This window comes from Thermobia domestica, chromosome 14, assembly GCF_964235325.1.
Source record: "Thermobia domestica chromosome 14, izTheDome1.hap1.1, whole genome shotgun sequence".
Classification (NCBI taxonomy): domain Eukaryota; kingdom Metazoa; phylum Arthropoda; class Insecta; order Zygentoma; family Lepismatidae; genus Thermobia; species Thermobia domestica.
Window position 1 is genome coordinate 11010022 of NC_137467.1, and position 15616 is coordinate 11025637.

Consider the following 15616-nt stretch of genomic DNA (forward strand, 5'->3'; position numbering starts at 1 on the left):
TTCATCAAGTGCTTAGGCCAGAATATACTTTCTCCGATTTAAAAATAACCTGCGTTACAGTGCATAGAAAAAAAAAAAAAGTCTTTTGTCATTAATCAACAATCTGGTGAATCACCACACGAAATAACTGCAAGCTAAACATGAAATAATTCTTCTCCCTGTTGACAATGGATTTCGTTCTGATTTTCTTCTTCTAAACATTTTTGCCAGTCAGCTGTGATCAGCTTTTCGGATCGCTGCCCTCCATCTCTTTTTCTAACTTGTATCATATTATCACACTGCATCATATTATTCTTCACACAATCTCTCCATTTCTTTTTTGGTCGGCCTCGCCTGCTCGGTGAGTTACGCAATCCGAAAGTCGTTTTATATGCCCAAATCATCTCAGTCTATTTTCTTGTATTTTTCTACTACTAGTCTAGGGTTGCCAGATTTAGTAAACGAAAAACCGGGACACTAATCTCAGGTTATATACTTGTATAAGATTAGATTTCCGAACTCATTTCGACAGAATCAATCAATTACCTGTCTTTCCCAAGTTACCAATCACAATTTTTCAGTTCATTCTACACACAGTTAACACAAATGAAGCCCCACAAAGGATGTATAAAAAAATCTGAAAAGGTAACATAAGAAGAACTGCCTGGCTTTCCTTATTCAGAACTCCAAATTGTTCTGTTTAATATGTCCCAAATATTGTGGAAATTATGACACACGCTCCCATTTATGAATAAAATACAAATTTAGAAAGAAGAAAAAGCTAAATTCAGAATAATGAACAAAACGTAAATCTCTTTACAAGATTTACGCAGGCTCTACAGAAGTTTGGCAGGAAAAAAAAAAAAAAAGTCCAGTTTCAAAATTCAACAAGACATAGTGTGTTTAACTGCTACTTCTTATGCTAAACTAAGTTGTTACGGGATTTTAACCCGAAAATTACTGAAAATTTGACTTCAATATACATCGGCAAAGGAGACTCCACTACACCCACTGGGCTGGACAAAACGCTTGATTGTTTGTCGGAAAAGCAGACAGGGCGAAACAGACAGTTTAGATAAGGTTAACATACAGCGACTGAGAACAATACTAACATTGTTGTTTAAATTTTAACAATAAAGCAGTTCTTCGCTGCCGATTGAAATATAAAATAACTAGTAGTTAAAGCCCGTCATCGAGAAAAACATTTTTTTTTTCCTATTGAAAGTGATATTCAAAAAATTACTGCCATAACATATGCTCTCTCTTGAGTGTTTTTAAAATCCTTTTTTCCCTTCTGAAAGCTAAACAACCCATACCACGAAAGAGTGGATGTGATTTTCAAACTTCTTGTTATTTGTTTAGTAAAAGTAATTAGCTAGACAAATCTTCGAAAAGCTTCCGTTTTTAGGCGAGACGTACTAGCTTTTTCAGGTTGATTTTTTTTTTTCAATCTGAAGAATGAAAACCGGGACAAACAGGCATCCCGAAAGCCTTTTTCGGAACAGTTAATTCTTTCATTAAAAACCGAGACGTCTGGCAACCCTATACTGGTCTCACCTTTACTGTTTTTCGGATCACTTCATTCCTAATTCTGTTCTTCCGCGTTACTCCACGCACCCATCGCAACATCTTCATTTCCGCAACATACAGCTTCTGTTCCTTTCTCTTCTTTGCCATCGAACATTCCGCTCCATATAATATGGCAGGTATTACTACTGTTTTGAGGGTTATTGGGCGAGCACGAATTCCCTTACTTTTCCAGGTTTAAATATAATATCAAATAGCAATTATACTTTTCCTGACCAGGGGACTTCTCATCTACTATGCATGTACACTCATATCCAAAATTATTGTCGCATGTATATAAATATGTTGTTGAAGGAATATAATTTGATAACAAATTCGACCGGTATTTCTTATAATGTTAGTATGTGTATAATCGGCAAAGACATGTATGTGGCAAATTTCATGTCAAAAGAGCAGTAAATAAGAACAATAAAACGAAAATAAAACTTTCTTGTCCATTTAGCAACATTTTGTTTTACTCATTCTAATTTTCGTATTTATAATTCTTTTCCTATGAAATTTACCACAAATATACATTTCCCGATTATACACATAGTATCAGTATTAAAAGTACCCTGCAAAATAATTATCAAATTATATTCTTACAAGAAGATAGTTATAGATATGCGACAATCATTTTGGACATGAGTGTACATGTTTATAGTGTGTGTATAGGTAAGAAGTTTTGCAAAACATACTAATTTATTTTATGAAATATCCCCACCAAATAACCAAACGCAAAAAGAGAAATAAAGAATAAAAATGCGTACTTAAAATTTTGACTTCTCCGGCTTTTTTACGTATTTTCATAAAATTCCCTGACTTTTCCTGTTTTTTTATGTATTTTAGGTATGTGGGAACCTGGTTTTGTAAATTCTTTTAAGCTGCATTGGTACTCTACGGGTCACACAAGGTTTCTGCCGCTTCTCTCAATTTTGTCCAACCGTTACTAATTCTGCTGTTTACATCATCTTCTATTCCTGCATTTTCCTGCAATATTGTCCCTAAGTACTTGAATTTGTCTTTACCACTTTTTCTCTGACCTTTGTAAGTTCGTCCATCACAACTGCAAAAAGGTGTGATAATCCTAGAAAACCTTCTGTTACTTACTTTAATTTGTGTCTAAAAGTACTATAAGTAGACAGAATGTTAAGCATCTTAGAAAGAGTACGATGAAAATAAGAAGAAGTTGGATTTGGTATAGTACAGGACTCAAAATTTTCGGTCGGCAGGTCGCCATTCGCAACTAGAAATTTGGAGTTGGTGACCAGTGTTCAGTAAGAATGGTTTCTGCCTACACTCACAGGGCTGTGAAGTTTCTGTTTCGCACGAAAGTAATTGTCATTGAGTGAGAGAAAAAATGGAATGTGAATGAAGTCTTCACAACTGAAATTTTATGAACTGATGTAATCTCTTTCTTTGTCAAACCAAAGGCAGTGGGGAGCGGGGGGAAGGGAAGGCTCTTGTAATTTGTACGTGAGAGATACTGGTGACTTTATTTTTGGATTGGTGAGTGCGTCTAACTTTGAAATTTTGCGCCCTGGTATAGTATCCTGTCATTGATGTGCTGGTGATGGAATTTTGTGTTTTTTTTTTTTATTTTTTTTTTACTATTATTGTTTTTTTATGTCTTGTGTGTGTGTGTGTGTGTATCTTAATCAAATGCACAAGAGAGAAACTAAGAGTACTACTAAAACTCCAACTGACCAAAGCAGTATATATTTTATGATTATATATTTGTGTTACAGTTTCAGCTATGTAACATAACCTTCTTCAGACACATTATGAGAGAAATATCCAATTTTGACAGCTTATATACAATGTGAATGCAAGACACATTGTATATAATGTCAAAATTGGATATTTTTTTTTAAAAAAAGGACCTAAAAACTGGACTCCCACCCTCACTCCTCCTTGCTGGAGGACATTGTTACGCCTCCTTATCTGACTTGCGAGTGTTGCAGATCTGGTCTTACCAGTCCAGTCGTTGAAGAATGTCTTATCTTTTGAATTTTCTTTACTAAAAAGAAGGGGGCCTTATGCAGAATCAATTTGACGTATGATTAGCGTCATACTAAAGGCCTGACTACTGCAGGAAACATGTTAGTCGAGTTCTTTAGTATGGCTCTAATCACGCGTCAGAACGACTCTGCATAAGGCCCAAGATGTTTAAGAGGTGGTAATGATTCGAATTAATGACCAGTAAAATTTGTCGAAGGATGAAGGGCAAAAAAAGACGTTAAGGTTGGTTTAAAGGGCCAAGGTTTGCTGATAGATGGCACTACAGTCTTCATCTTTCTCCCATGTATTTTTTATCTTTCACGAAAATTCACGATTTCTCTTACAAATTTCAACCTACAGACTTCAAATTTTTAAAAAAGGAACTTCATAATCTATCGAAGGCAATAATCCGTGCCAATTTTTTATTTTGAGTTTTCTTCATTGTTGAAATGGATATCCAACTGAAATGGATATCCAAACTGAAATGGATATCCAATAATAGAACTGTTTTAACAATGAAGAAAATTCTAAATAAAATATCGGCACTGACTGTTCCCTTTAATAGGTTATGAAGTTCCTCCTCTAAACATTTTAAGTCTCTAGGTTGAAATTTATAAAAGAAATTGTAAATTTTCGTGAAAGGTAAAAAATACATGGGAGAGATACGAAAACTGTAGTGACATCTATCGGCAAAACTTCTCTTTACAAATTGGTCTTAAAACGCTTTTAAAAAAGAGGCATTATTAAAAGTTTTAAAAAAGACCAATAAGCAAACAAACAAAAAGCCGAAAAAGGCAAAAAAAGGTCAAATAAAATCCAACATTTTCTGGTCTACAATGACCCAAAATAAACATATATTATGTTAAGCCTCGTCTTCGGGCACTCGTAAAAAAATTAGGATTTTTCCTCTATTTTCGGTCCCTAGTCATCACCTTAAGTACTTACGAATAACTTGTAATACAAATGTATGTATATCTCAACACTGTTAAGATACCTTTGCGCCGATTTCTCTCCACGGCAGGAGGTTGGAATGATGCTCACATGGTCCAACGAACACAATTGGTGGCTCAGTTAGGTTAAGAGCATGAATAAGTTTATGGACAGCACCTGTGCAGCCATGGCCTGAGAAGATCACTGCATCATGTTCAGAGGCATTCACAGCATTTCGGAAGATGTCTCGGGCTTCATGTCTGGAAGATTAAAACAAGTTATCACACATTTGTAACTAGGAAACAATAATACATACTAATACATACTACAACTGTGGGTAAATCAGTTACATTTTACTAACAAGCAGAGTGCTATACACAAGAAAACCAAGCGATTCTTTTTATTTTAAGCCTTAGAAGTTCTTTTAATATTTCCCGAGTTTGTCTGAACTGGTCTGAGTTAATATGTCAAATTACAGCGTGTCGTATATAAAATGATTCGTTTAGAAACTTAGAAACTACTGCATTAACGCCATCTGTTAAAACAGGGATGGAAAACACGTTTAAAGAGGTAATAACAAAAAAAAAAAAATCAATACAATACTCGATATTGGACGACATCAACCGAAAAACAGCATGTCGGGTATAACTAGACATTAGACTGTTATGTTCAAAATTAATTGTCGAGTCCTACTTGCCAAAGGACCACAAAAGGGTTAAAGTTACGCTTACTACATTCCATTGCGCTTGATCGATTTCCATCTCAAGCAATAGGGATAATTGTTGCACTTGGTCTCCAGTTTACCCCACTTTCTCATTTTTCTCAAGATATTGTAGAAACCAGAGAAAATACAGTAAACCAACGACTTAACGAACTTCAGATTTAATGGTGAGGATATAGGGTTGCCAACTGGCCGGTTTTTCACCGGCCTGGCCGGATATATTGCTGTTATTTTGATTAAAGCCGGTGACCGATACAAACTTCTTACCAGCCCCTTTATGACCGATTTTTTTCAAATTTGTTTCTAGTTCGAAGTATAGACTTAAAAAGTAACTTTCATTCTGTAAATTCAAAACTGTCACCTTTCACCATCTATGATCGATTAATATTTTGTTCATCTGTTTAGATAATTTTAAAGGGATGCCAGGGACTGTATCAGGGAAAATTTGAAATTTACTTGTAAGGAATTTTATACATTTATTAAGAGTGAAATAGTACTTCTTAAAGCAATTTCCTGTAGTCGAAGTATAAGTCTAAAGAATAAATTTCATTTTCCAATTCAAAATTGTCACGTAAAGATTAATATACTTTTGTTCATTTGTTTCGATAATTTTAAAGAAATGGCAGTTACTGGTACATACAGTAAAATGATCAATGCCGATTTCAGTTTCACATTTATGACACAATGTATCTATTAAGTTTATTAGTGATTAGTGAATGTACTAAGGATATGCGGAATACAGGTATTAAGCACTTTTGTTCACGATAGTGCATTTCCTTCCCATGGATGGGTCCAAACAGAGATACTTTACACTTAGACCTATACCATAGGGAAGTTTGAAGGGGTGCCGGTTTTTTTATTTTCCAGAGTTGGCAACCCTATGAAGATACGACTAATGTATCAAATATAGTTGGGAAAAAGAAATTGTTGAAGCAAAAATTTCGACTAGATTTTTAAGATACGCGCCAACAGACCTGACAGTATAATATCAAAAAAATGTCAGTGGCTCGTACATACAACAACAGCGCCACATCCACTACTTTTGAGTCGGAATTTCAGATACATCTACACTCGTGATAATTCGTGCCTTTTTCACCTCCTTCCCCTTATACAGAAGGTTAATTCGTTTGTGTGCGTCTCATTTTAAACCTTCACCTCTGCTCATAGAACAGACCAATCCGAATGGTTCAGGTTCAAATAGGAGAAAACGAAAGACCTCCAGTGTCGCGCTAAGTTTGCGTGTGTTGTCCCTAACTGATTTCAATTTCAACCAATATGACTAATACACTGAATTCAACAATAATCTTGTAAGAAAATTGGCCATATTGTCTTTCTGAATGCTATAGCAGATTTTTGTTCGTGTTATTTTCTAATGTCAGATGAAGAAAGAGAATGCAATGACGTTATCAGCTGATTCAACGTACGAAAAACCTTCAACATGCATGCACTGACCTGAACTTTTGAGCATTACCTTCAGCCTTTGCTCAGTAGAGGCGTGCGTGCCTTATCTACAACTATGCATCTGCTACCTAAAAGGTGATCAGAGCGAAACAATAAAGTTGGTTAGTTATTTAAATTTAGAGTTCCTTCTCAGTACGGAGGTTACATGACAAAAAAGTCCACAGTTTAAAATGGAATCCTATCATGTAATGCGTACAACGTTCTCCCACCGGGAAGGTTACAAATAAATAAATAAATAAATAAATAAATAAATAACTGTATCATTACTTGCATACATCCTCCTCATTCCTGTGAGTGTAAACAGATGAGCTGTACCTGCTATCCTTCTCCTCTTTGTCTCTTGTATTTTCGATTTTGCCTCTTGCACTTACAGCAGTCTGTGCGATATTTCGATATCGATTTTCGACATTTAAATCAAACTATTGCACTGCTCTATTCAGCTGGTTCAACGTACACTGAAATCACCAGTTGTATTGTTGATCCTCATATTACTGTTACGTATTCAATATGTTTTTATACTTTTCGGTATATCGATAGTTTCCATGCAATTTCTGACATCCAAATCCGAATATCGAAGAGCTATAAAGGTAACCAAGAAAGTTCTATCCCTTTTCCACCCACCACCAGCGTCGACGACCTTCTGCCAACGTTCTGGAAGGCCACAGATTCCATCATGGTAGAACTTAGTGCACCGTAAAGCGAAGGTATCAAATGCATTTTGCACCCCTACTAGGGATCTGAACTGGTATTGTCTCGAGGTGATAATCGGTATGTGCAATGTACGGGGAGTATGGCGAATGCAATAGTGTTTCCCATCCAAGGCGCAGAATAGTCATCCTAGCCATGTGCGGCCTAGCGTTGTCCTCTAACAGGAGGACCGTTTTGCGATTCAGAAGCGCTGGCTCCAGAGTTTTGAGTTTTTCTTGAACACGGCTCAACTGCTGACAGTTCATAGTTGCATTGATGCTCTGACCAGCTTGCAGCAGTTCCGGATGCACGATATCGCGAGCAGTCCACCAAAAACACAGTAAGACCTTCTGGCGCAATGGTGGTTTTGGCTGGTTAGCATGGGATGCTGACAAATGATGATGGAGCCGTGGAGCTTCATACAAGACCTACTCTCATCACATGTCAACACTCTGTCCAGAAATGACTCCTTCCTCAGACGAGACAGTAAAGAAACACAGGTGTCTGCTCGCGTTGCCTTCTGGTCCGAAGTCAAATCATGTAGAACCGATCGACCAACTTATAGTGCTTCCCAAGTTGATGGAGGTGCTGCCGAATGGTTTCTCCACTCACACTGATTTATAGTCCCAGTTCCTAACATGTGTGGCCTCTGTTCGCCTCAACTGCTGCCTGAAGATTTTCATTTTGTACCTGTGTTGGTCTTCCGGCATGTGGTACGTCTTCGAGTGTTTCGTCACCGTCCTTAAACTTGTTAAACCACCGCTGCGCTGTTCGCGTAGTCACGATACCTTCACCAAAGGCCTGGCATATCTTCCGACACGCTGCAGCGGTGTTTGACCCCAGTTTGAACTCGTACAACATACACGCCCTTATAACGCTCTGTGGATGACCCATGTTCACTATGTTCTTACGCAAGTTCACGGTATAACTGAACTGTCATGTCACAACCAGGATGTATGATAGATGTACCCACACCAACAACTGTCCTTCGCCTTATCTCCATTCGCATTCAACTCATGGTGTGAGAGCCAATGGAACACAGACCTCCACAAAAAGCGAGAGAACGTTCTTGGTTACGTTTAGTTATATTGTTCAAATCTCAGTTTAATGTCCCACGTTTATGTCCATTAGGCTAAGGGAGACGGATGATTAAGGCAAGTGAATGATAATGGAAGAATTAGTGGAATGTGGGAGAAAACGGAAGTACACCGAAAATAATCCACGGACAAGATATTGTCCACCACAAACAGCTCTATTGTTGAGGCTTTAGCAACACCACCTTAAATACACTATGTGTCCTGTCCAATTGTCAGATGCCATTTAAAAAAAGAAAAAAGAAAAAAAAACGTACAGTAAATTCTACCAAGAATTGTTCTGCCATTCTACCTAAACAGATACCTTTCCAACTGAACAAATTTAGATAACAGAGAAAAAAAGATCCCCCCCCCAGAACACACAATTCATCGAATTGTTAACTCAAATCCTTCACCCTACATGAACGAGTTACATTATTCGGTACTTAAAACATAAGACTTCATTACATTACAAACAGGAAAGCACAAATCTTCCTTCAATTAAAACAAACAACCTCCACCTTCCACTATTGCACTAGATGCAAAACTGCATGAAGTAACTGCAACCTTGAATTTTGTTATAGTGCTTACAATTACTAATAACAATGATTATTTTGTTTACGTTAGTAATACTTTGGCCTTGTTACATAAACTAAACCATTGCTTTAGTTATTATGTCGATCATAAAATGCTAAGTTTCATTCGCCATGTGCTGCACTCCATAATCTTTTCATTTTACATCTAAAATACCGCACAAATTAAAACAACAATTCTGCATGATGTGGTAGTATAATTAATTTTACATCTTTCTGCGATGTTGTCTAGTATCTGCTAAACACTATTTAGCAAAATATCTAGTTTGTAATGCACTGTTTTATTGCTGACTTCATCAATGGAGTATATTATGATATCTTACTGATTCAAGGCGAATTTCTGGACAACAGGAGCTTCATGACTCTAATTTATGAGTTTCATTCACCAAAATTCCTTTGCACAGGGTGTTTCAAAATGAATATAGGATCTTTAAGACTTTGTACCATTTATTACATTTAACGGGTCATCCACATATTACGTAACTCGGCAAGGGGAAGAGAGGGGTTCGGCCTTGCGTTACAAAGTGTGACATGGGAGGAAGAGGGGGTTTACGCCTTCGTTACGCAATGCATGTTTTTGTCCTAAGTATTTTATTCTTAGGTTTATGTGGAATCTTTTTAGAAAATAATTTCATTCAGTTCTTTTTATAAATAAATAAATATTTCTATTATTTTTGGACATTGAGAACATATACCCTATATAAATTGAATCATACAGAAGGGATTCGAAGATGCTACTAGATACCAGCATGACTGGTGACGAACTCTGCCTGTATTACAATACAATAAATCTCCCTTTTGTGGCTATCGCCGCATTGCATTTACGGCACACGTAGCTTTTCTGGAGTTAGTTGTTTGCGATCGTAACCACTGCTTAAAAATGCCCTTGCGTTTCCACTCGTATCGATATTTCTAAGAATATGATTCAAAACTTTTGATTTAAATCATTATCCACTCTATTCTGCTAAGGGGTTTTGTATGTGAAACAGAAGAAACTCTTTTTCGTGAAATATTTTCTGCGACGGAATGATCTACGATTTGCAGAGTAAAATACGATATTAAAAACCGAATTCGTCGGATATTCATCTCGAACTATATATTTGAACTTTCCTGGATAAATGAGTCTATTTGCATTCTGACACTGATTTAGGACAAGAAAAATTTGAAAAGAGCTATACTGAAGTCCAAGGTCCAAGAAGTTGCTCGCAAGCTTGTTCACAAACGAGACGCCCCTGCTCCTCCACATGTGTAGCCACGTCGAATCTGTGGTCAAGGAGGAAGAGAACTTGTTTGCATCGTTGACACTGGCGAACTTCAAATACAGGAAGCATCCTGGATCCCGGAATAAGAGGACGATGTCAGTTCTTTAGATCCTGTTTCACCTGCATCTTCTGGCAGAACTTCCTTCTTGCCAATCATTAGTGGCCTAAAAGAATGGGTACAATCTTCTTGGGAAAACAACAACATGTAATTCCGAAGAATTAAGACTGGTTAATTAAAGTATCTTATTGCAATTTTTTAATATTTTGATTTGTTGGAGAAAGTATCCATAATACTATTATAAAAAATTCTGCCATTACAATTAGATTTTTATTGTAATAACCCCAAAATAAGCAAAACTGCTGAGAAAATAAAAATCAAAAAGCCTCACATGACAAAGGTGGAAGGGGTTCGGCCTTAAGAGGAGTAAAAAGTGATCAAAAATAGCGTTACGTAATATGTGAACTGCCCCTAACGTACATTTATAATTAACACAAATGAAATGAAAGAGCAACTCAAAAGTTTTTGCTACAAGTGTTCAATGCGTATCTAAAGCAGGTATTGGGTTTTAACCTCTAGATATATATTTTTTTTAAGTAAACAATTATCACATTAAGATATGTATACAAATATATGTTGATATGAACTTGGGAACTTGAACCTTCCGCACTGACGAAATTCTGCGAACGCCATTGAACGAAATTAATGAGAAATGAATGATAATGGAATGAATGGTGAAAGGACACTACATAATATGCCCGGAATGAAATTCGAATCCGCAACAGACAGGTACTGCAATAACCAGCCTAATGTCTTGCCTGTTGGCTTAAAACCAATGAGACCTAACGGCCATATATCCAAATGATATCTCAATAAAGGCGTTGGTTTATATTATTTATATAGGGCGTTTCAAAACAACACTGGCAACGTTTGGGAGGTGATCCCTGACACCAAGATAAGACAAAATGTATAGACTATCCTGGGTGCACAAATGCTTCCTTTCGGAGTTATAGGCTGCCGAAAACACGAAAAAAATAAATTTAAAGGCCCACAACTTCAAAACTATGCGACTTAACGTAGTCTGGTCAAGATTTCACTTAGGAACTAGTATGTGAGCTATCCAAATATCCAAGTTTCAGAATCCTGTGGTACTTCACAACAATTTTTATAGAGGCAGTTTGAGAGTACTTTAAATTATATGCCCGTAGCCAAACTCCCTCTATAAAAATTGTTGCATGAGTATGACAGAATTCTGAGACATGGATTTTTGGATAGAGCACATATTATTTCCTAAGTGAAGTCTGGATCCGACTACGCTAGGTTCCACAGTTTTGGAGCTATAGACCTTTAAAGTTCATTTTTTCATGTTTTAGGCAGCCTGTAACTCCGGAAGGAAGCATTTGTGCACCCAGGTTGGTCTATACTTTATGTCTTATCTTTGTGTCAGAAATCACCTCCCAAACGTTGTCGCTGTTTTGAAACATCCTGTATAGATCAAGTCTCGACATTTTGTCAATATCGCATTATATCAGGATATCGCACAGACCTAGCCTATATCAGATAGACCAGTTTTATTTTATTTTATTTATTTATTTTTTTTTTTTTTACACTAACAATCTCATTTAAAACACACTTACACCTATACAAATTTAACGCTCCTCCCTACATAATTAATGCCAAGTTACTTTGGGCCTTATTCAGAGTCGTTTTGTTACGTGATTAGTAACATACTCAAAGAGTTCGACTAACATATGTTTCCTGCAGTAGTCAGGCCTTTAGAATGACGCTAATAATGCGTCAAAACGACTCTGCATAAGGCGGTTTGTGTTTTGGATCTTAAAGAAACATTACCTACATAACTGCAACTGCCTAATTGTCAAATAACAAAACATTCTTATTATATTCTCTCCGTACTGGGGATCTCCATAGTCAGAAAATAAATCGTAGTGGAAGTGGTTAGCAACTACGACATCGGAAAAACGAAAAAAAAAAAAAAAAAAAAAACTGTCTTTGATCTTCGCTCAATGCTGCCAACCTGAAGCAGCATAAAATTACCTCAGAACATCAAAATTTCCCTTTTTCCGTCCAAATGTTCCACAATGCAAATAACACTGATCTACAAAATTTCAACTTTTTTCTGTTGTTTTGAAATAAAATGGTGTATCCGAATCTATTTTTTCTGCAGATTACAAAAATGACCTCCAAAGTTGTGTATCACGTTAGGTTTTTTCACAAATCACGAAAATGTCAAAATTGAAAAAAAAAAAAAAAAAAAAAACCTGTAGACGCCTGCCAGGGAATTCATATCTTGACGTTGTCATCCCTGGCGCCTCTTCTAATCGTTGCAGAAACATGAGCGACCCCTTGTTGGAAAGCTAGTAGAACAAGTAATGCAACGAGGTTTCATTCAGGTTTGGTTCATCTAAGCTCCCATTCGTAGAAGAAGAAATTCGAAATATTTGTAAAAAATGTCATTTTTTGAATTTCCGACCACGCTCGAGACACTGTAAGTTATTCTACGTTGGTAAAAAAAAAATCATACGAGTTTCTTACATAGTCATATCAACCATATACAAAAATGAAAGCCGTTGCTACAATAGGAAGCGAGGGGAAAAAATCAAAGTGCAACCACCGTTTATAAATTTTTTTGGTTCGTAAACATTCACGTTGTTACCCTTGGCGCCTCCTAATTATCACAAAGACAAGACCGACACCTTGTTGGAAAGGTAATAGGGAATCCAACGAGATATGTTTGGTAACCCTGGCTCCCCGTTCGTAGAAGAAAAGGAAGAAGAAAGTCGAAAAAGTTGTAAAATATGTTAATTTTTTTTGAATTTCCGGCTACGCTGGCAACACTTTGTAATCCCTACGCTGGTTAAAAAAAAAAAAAAAATCACATGAGTGCCTCACATAGTCACACCAACCATATAAAATATGATGTGATCGACTTGTTGGAAAGTTTAAATGGAATTAATGTGTAAAGAGAAACAAATATTACAGTACCCTTGCCCCTTACCGAGCATGAACTTAATGATTTGGTTCGTGACCTTAATTTACCTAAAGACGCAGCAGAATTGTTAGGATCACAACTTCATGAAAACAATTTATTGGGTCCGAATACGAGATTCTCCTGGTACAGACACCGAGAGGCAGAATTAGTTCCACTTTTTGCAGAGGAAAATGGTTTGGTATATTGTCGAGGCATTCCGGCAGTCATGAAATTCTACATCAATTGCAACAAGGGGTCGTTCATGTCTCTGCAACGATTAGGAGAGGCACCAGGGATGACAAACGTCAAGATATGAATTCCCTGGCAGGAGTCTACAAGTTAAAAAATACTTTTTTTTTTTTTTTTCAAATTTTGATATTTTCGTGATTTGTGAAAAAAACTGACGTGATACACAATTTTGAAGGCAATTTTCGTAATCTGCAGAAAAAATCAATTCCGATACACCTCTTCACTTGAAAACAACAAAACCTTGCATATCAGTGTAATTGTTTTTCATCAGTAATATGAATGCTTTCCTCACGTATGTACAATAACCAGCCCTATATAACGGTCAGGACAGTCTTGTAACCTGGTATTACAGCAAGTGCATAGGAAAATGACACCTAGAACGCAAGATATTAAGCATCATTAGAATACTTTCCGCTCATAAAGAATTATGTTGGCGTCGATAAAATAAACATACAAAAAATCTGATATATGCTGCCAATTTTCACGAAAATTTCTTTTATCCCTATTTTAAAAATTAATGTCAAAAAAATCTCACAAAATCTGATTTTCCCCCACGAGTTGGCTTCACTGTTTATACTGGTACAAACTTAATATCAAGTTCTCACCTGAACAGTGTAGACTGTAGAGATGTTACTGTTGTCATAGTGTGTGTGTTTCCATAGTGAGGAAGAACTTCTCTCATAATAAAATCTTCTATGAACTTCAAAGATCTGCCAGACGCTGTGTAATCACAATACACAACTGAAAAGAAAGAATATAACATTCATTTTAGTATTCAACCTCTATAGAACACAGCGAACGTTATGCTAGCTCTATATTAATCTCTAAACGACTCGTACGCTTGCGAACGTTGGTTATCAACCTACGTAATTCCTGCAAAATAGGCTATCTTTACTAACTTTGGAAGTGTGTAAGCTAACTGAGTATATCCTACACTTTTCTACAACCTGTAGAAGTAGTAGTGTCACATTGTACACCACCTGAATGAGTTTGGTTTGTCACAGTGTACATAACAAGAAAATTGAAATGTATTTATCTATATATTAAAACGCTAGAAAAGTTTATGTTTGTGGCCAATCTTTCGACAGTCAGTTCTCGGGAATCATAGGCTCTAAATAGAAAGATGTCGTTTTCACTGATGGATTGCAAATTTTGTGTAGATCGTTCAGTTTTAATTGAATACTTAAATAATATGGCCGTTATTTCTTTATTCTATATTTTAGGGGTACACTGGAAGTATTAAAATTTTGAAAAAGTAAAGCATCGTATCCTGGAAGTTATACATTCCAACTCCATATATTTGTATAAGGGGTTGTATATATGTCAGGCGTTTGTTTCATGAAGAAATGATAAACGAAGGATAAACCTTTTCTCCAGTCTAAGATGAATCTTTATTGTTTGGAGTGTTTTGCCCAATGAACACAATATATCACTAACAATATAAGTAATTATGTATGTAATGTATTTGCTTATTACATACTGCATGCAAAAAGAAAGAAAACACTGATCACGCATGAATCAGAAACTCCAACCGGAAGTAGGCTCAAATTTTGCAAACGGTGCGAGATATTGAAAAAATAATAGAAAAAAGTTTCTCCTATCGCCGTCCCTATTTTTATCAAGATGTCCTTCACTTGTGTCTATAAAGAGACATGTACAGATTTTGTGAGGAATGACAAAGAGATTCATGCCCATATGTGAATGATGCGCAGGTTCAGCTAGTGTTACACCATAAAATTTTAATATTATCAATAGCTTCTTAATGTTATTTCAGAAACACTTCGAAAATTTAAAGAAACAGGACAAGGAAATGTGGTGAAGCTTTCAACTGTCAACGGATCATCATCCGAACAGTGACTGATGAAAAGAAAACCGGTTGAGAATGCTCGAAGCACATTGCCAGAACGAACTTAAAGCTAAAAGCATTTTTTTAGCGATAATTATACTGATATAAATTAATGACGTAATAATTATTGAATCAATAACCAATGACGCAATAACTGGTATTGGTATTGATCAACAGCAATATAATCTTTCTATGACTTACAGTCCCGGGATAGGACTTTTTAAATCTCCTGAAATCGGAACTTTTTTTTGGCCAATATCT

At 36.3% G+C, this 15616-nt stretch overlaps 1 protein-coding gene across 1 annotated transcript in view; it reads right to left on the reverse strand.

The window, feature by feature from the left end:
• LOC145669521 (uncharacterized) overlaps window positions 1-15616 on the reverse strand; it is a 307844-nt gene that overhangs the window by 61976 nt on the left and 230252 nt on the right. The window contains exons 2-3 of the mRNA XM_081737700.1: window positions 14115-14250; window positions 4541-4736 (exon numbers count right to left, since the gene is read on the reverse strand). Of these exons, the coding sequence (XP_081593826.1) occupies window positions 4541-4736; window positions 14115-14250 (332 nt within the window). The remainder of the gene's footprint in view (window positions 1-4540; window positions 4737-14114; window positions 14251-15616) is intronic.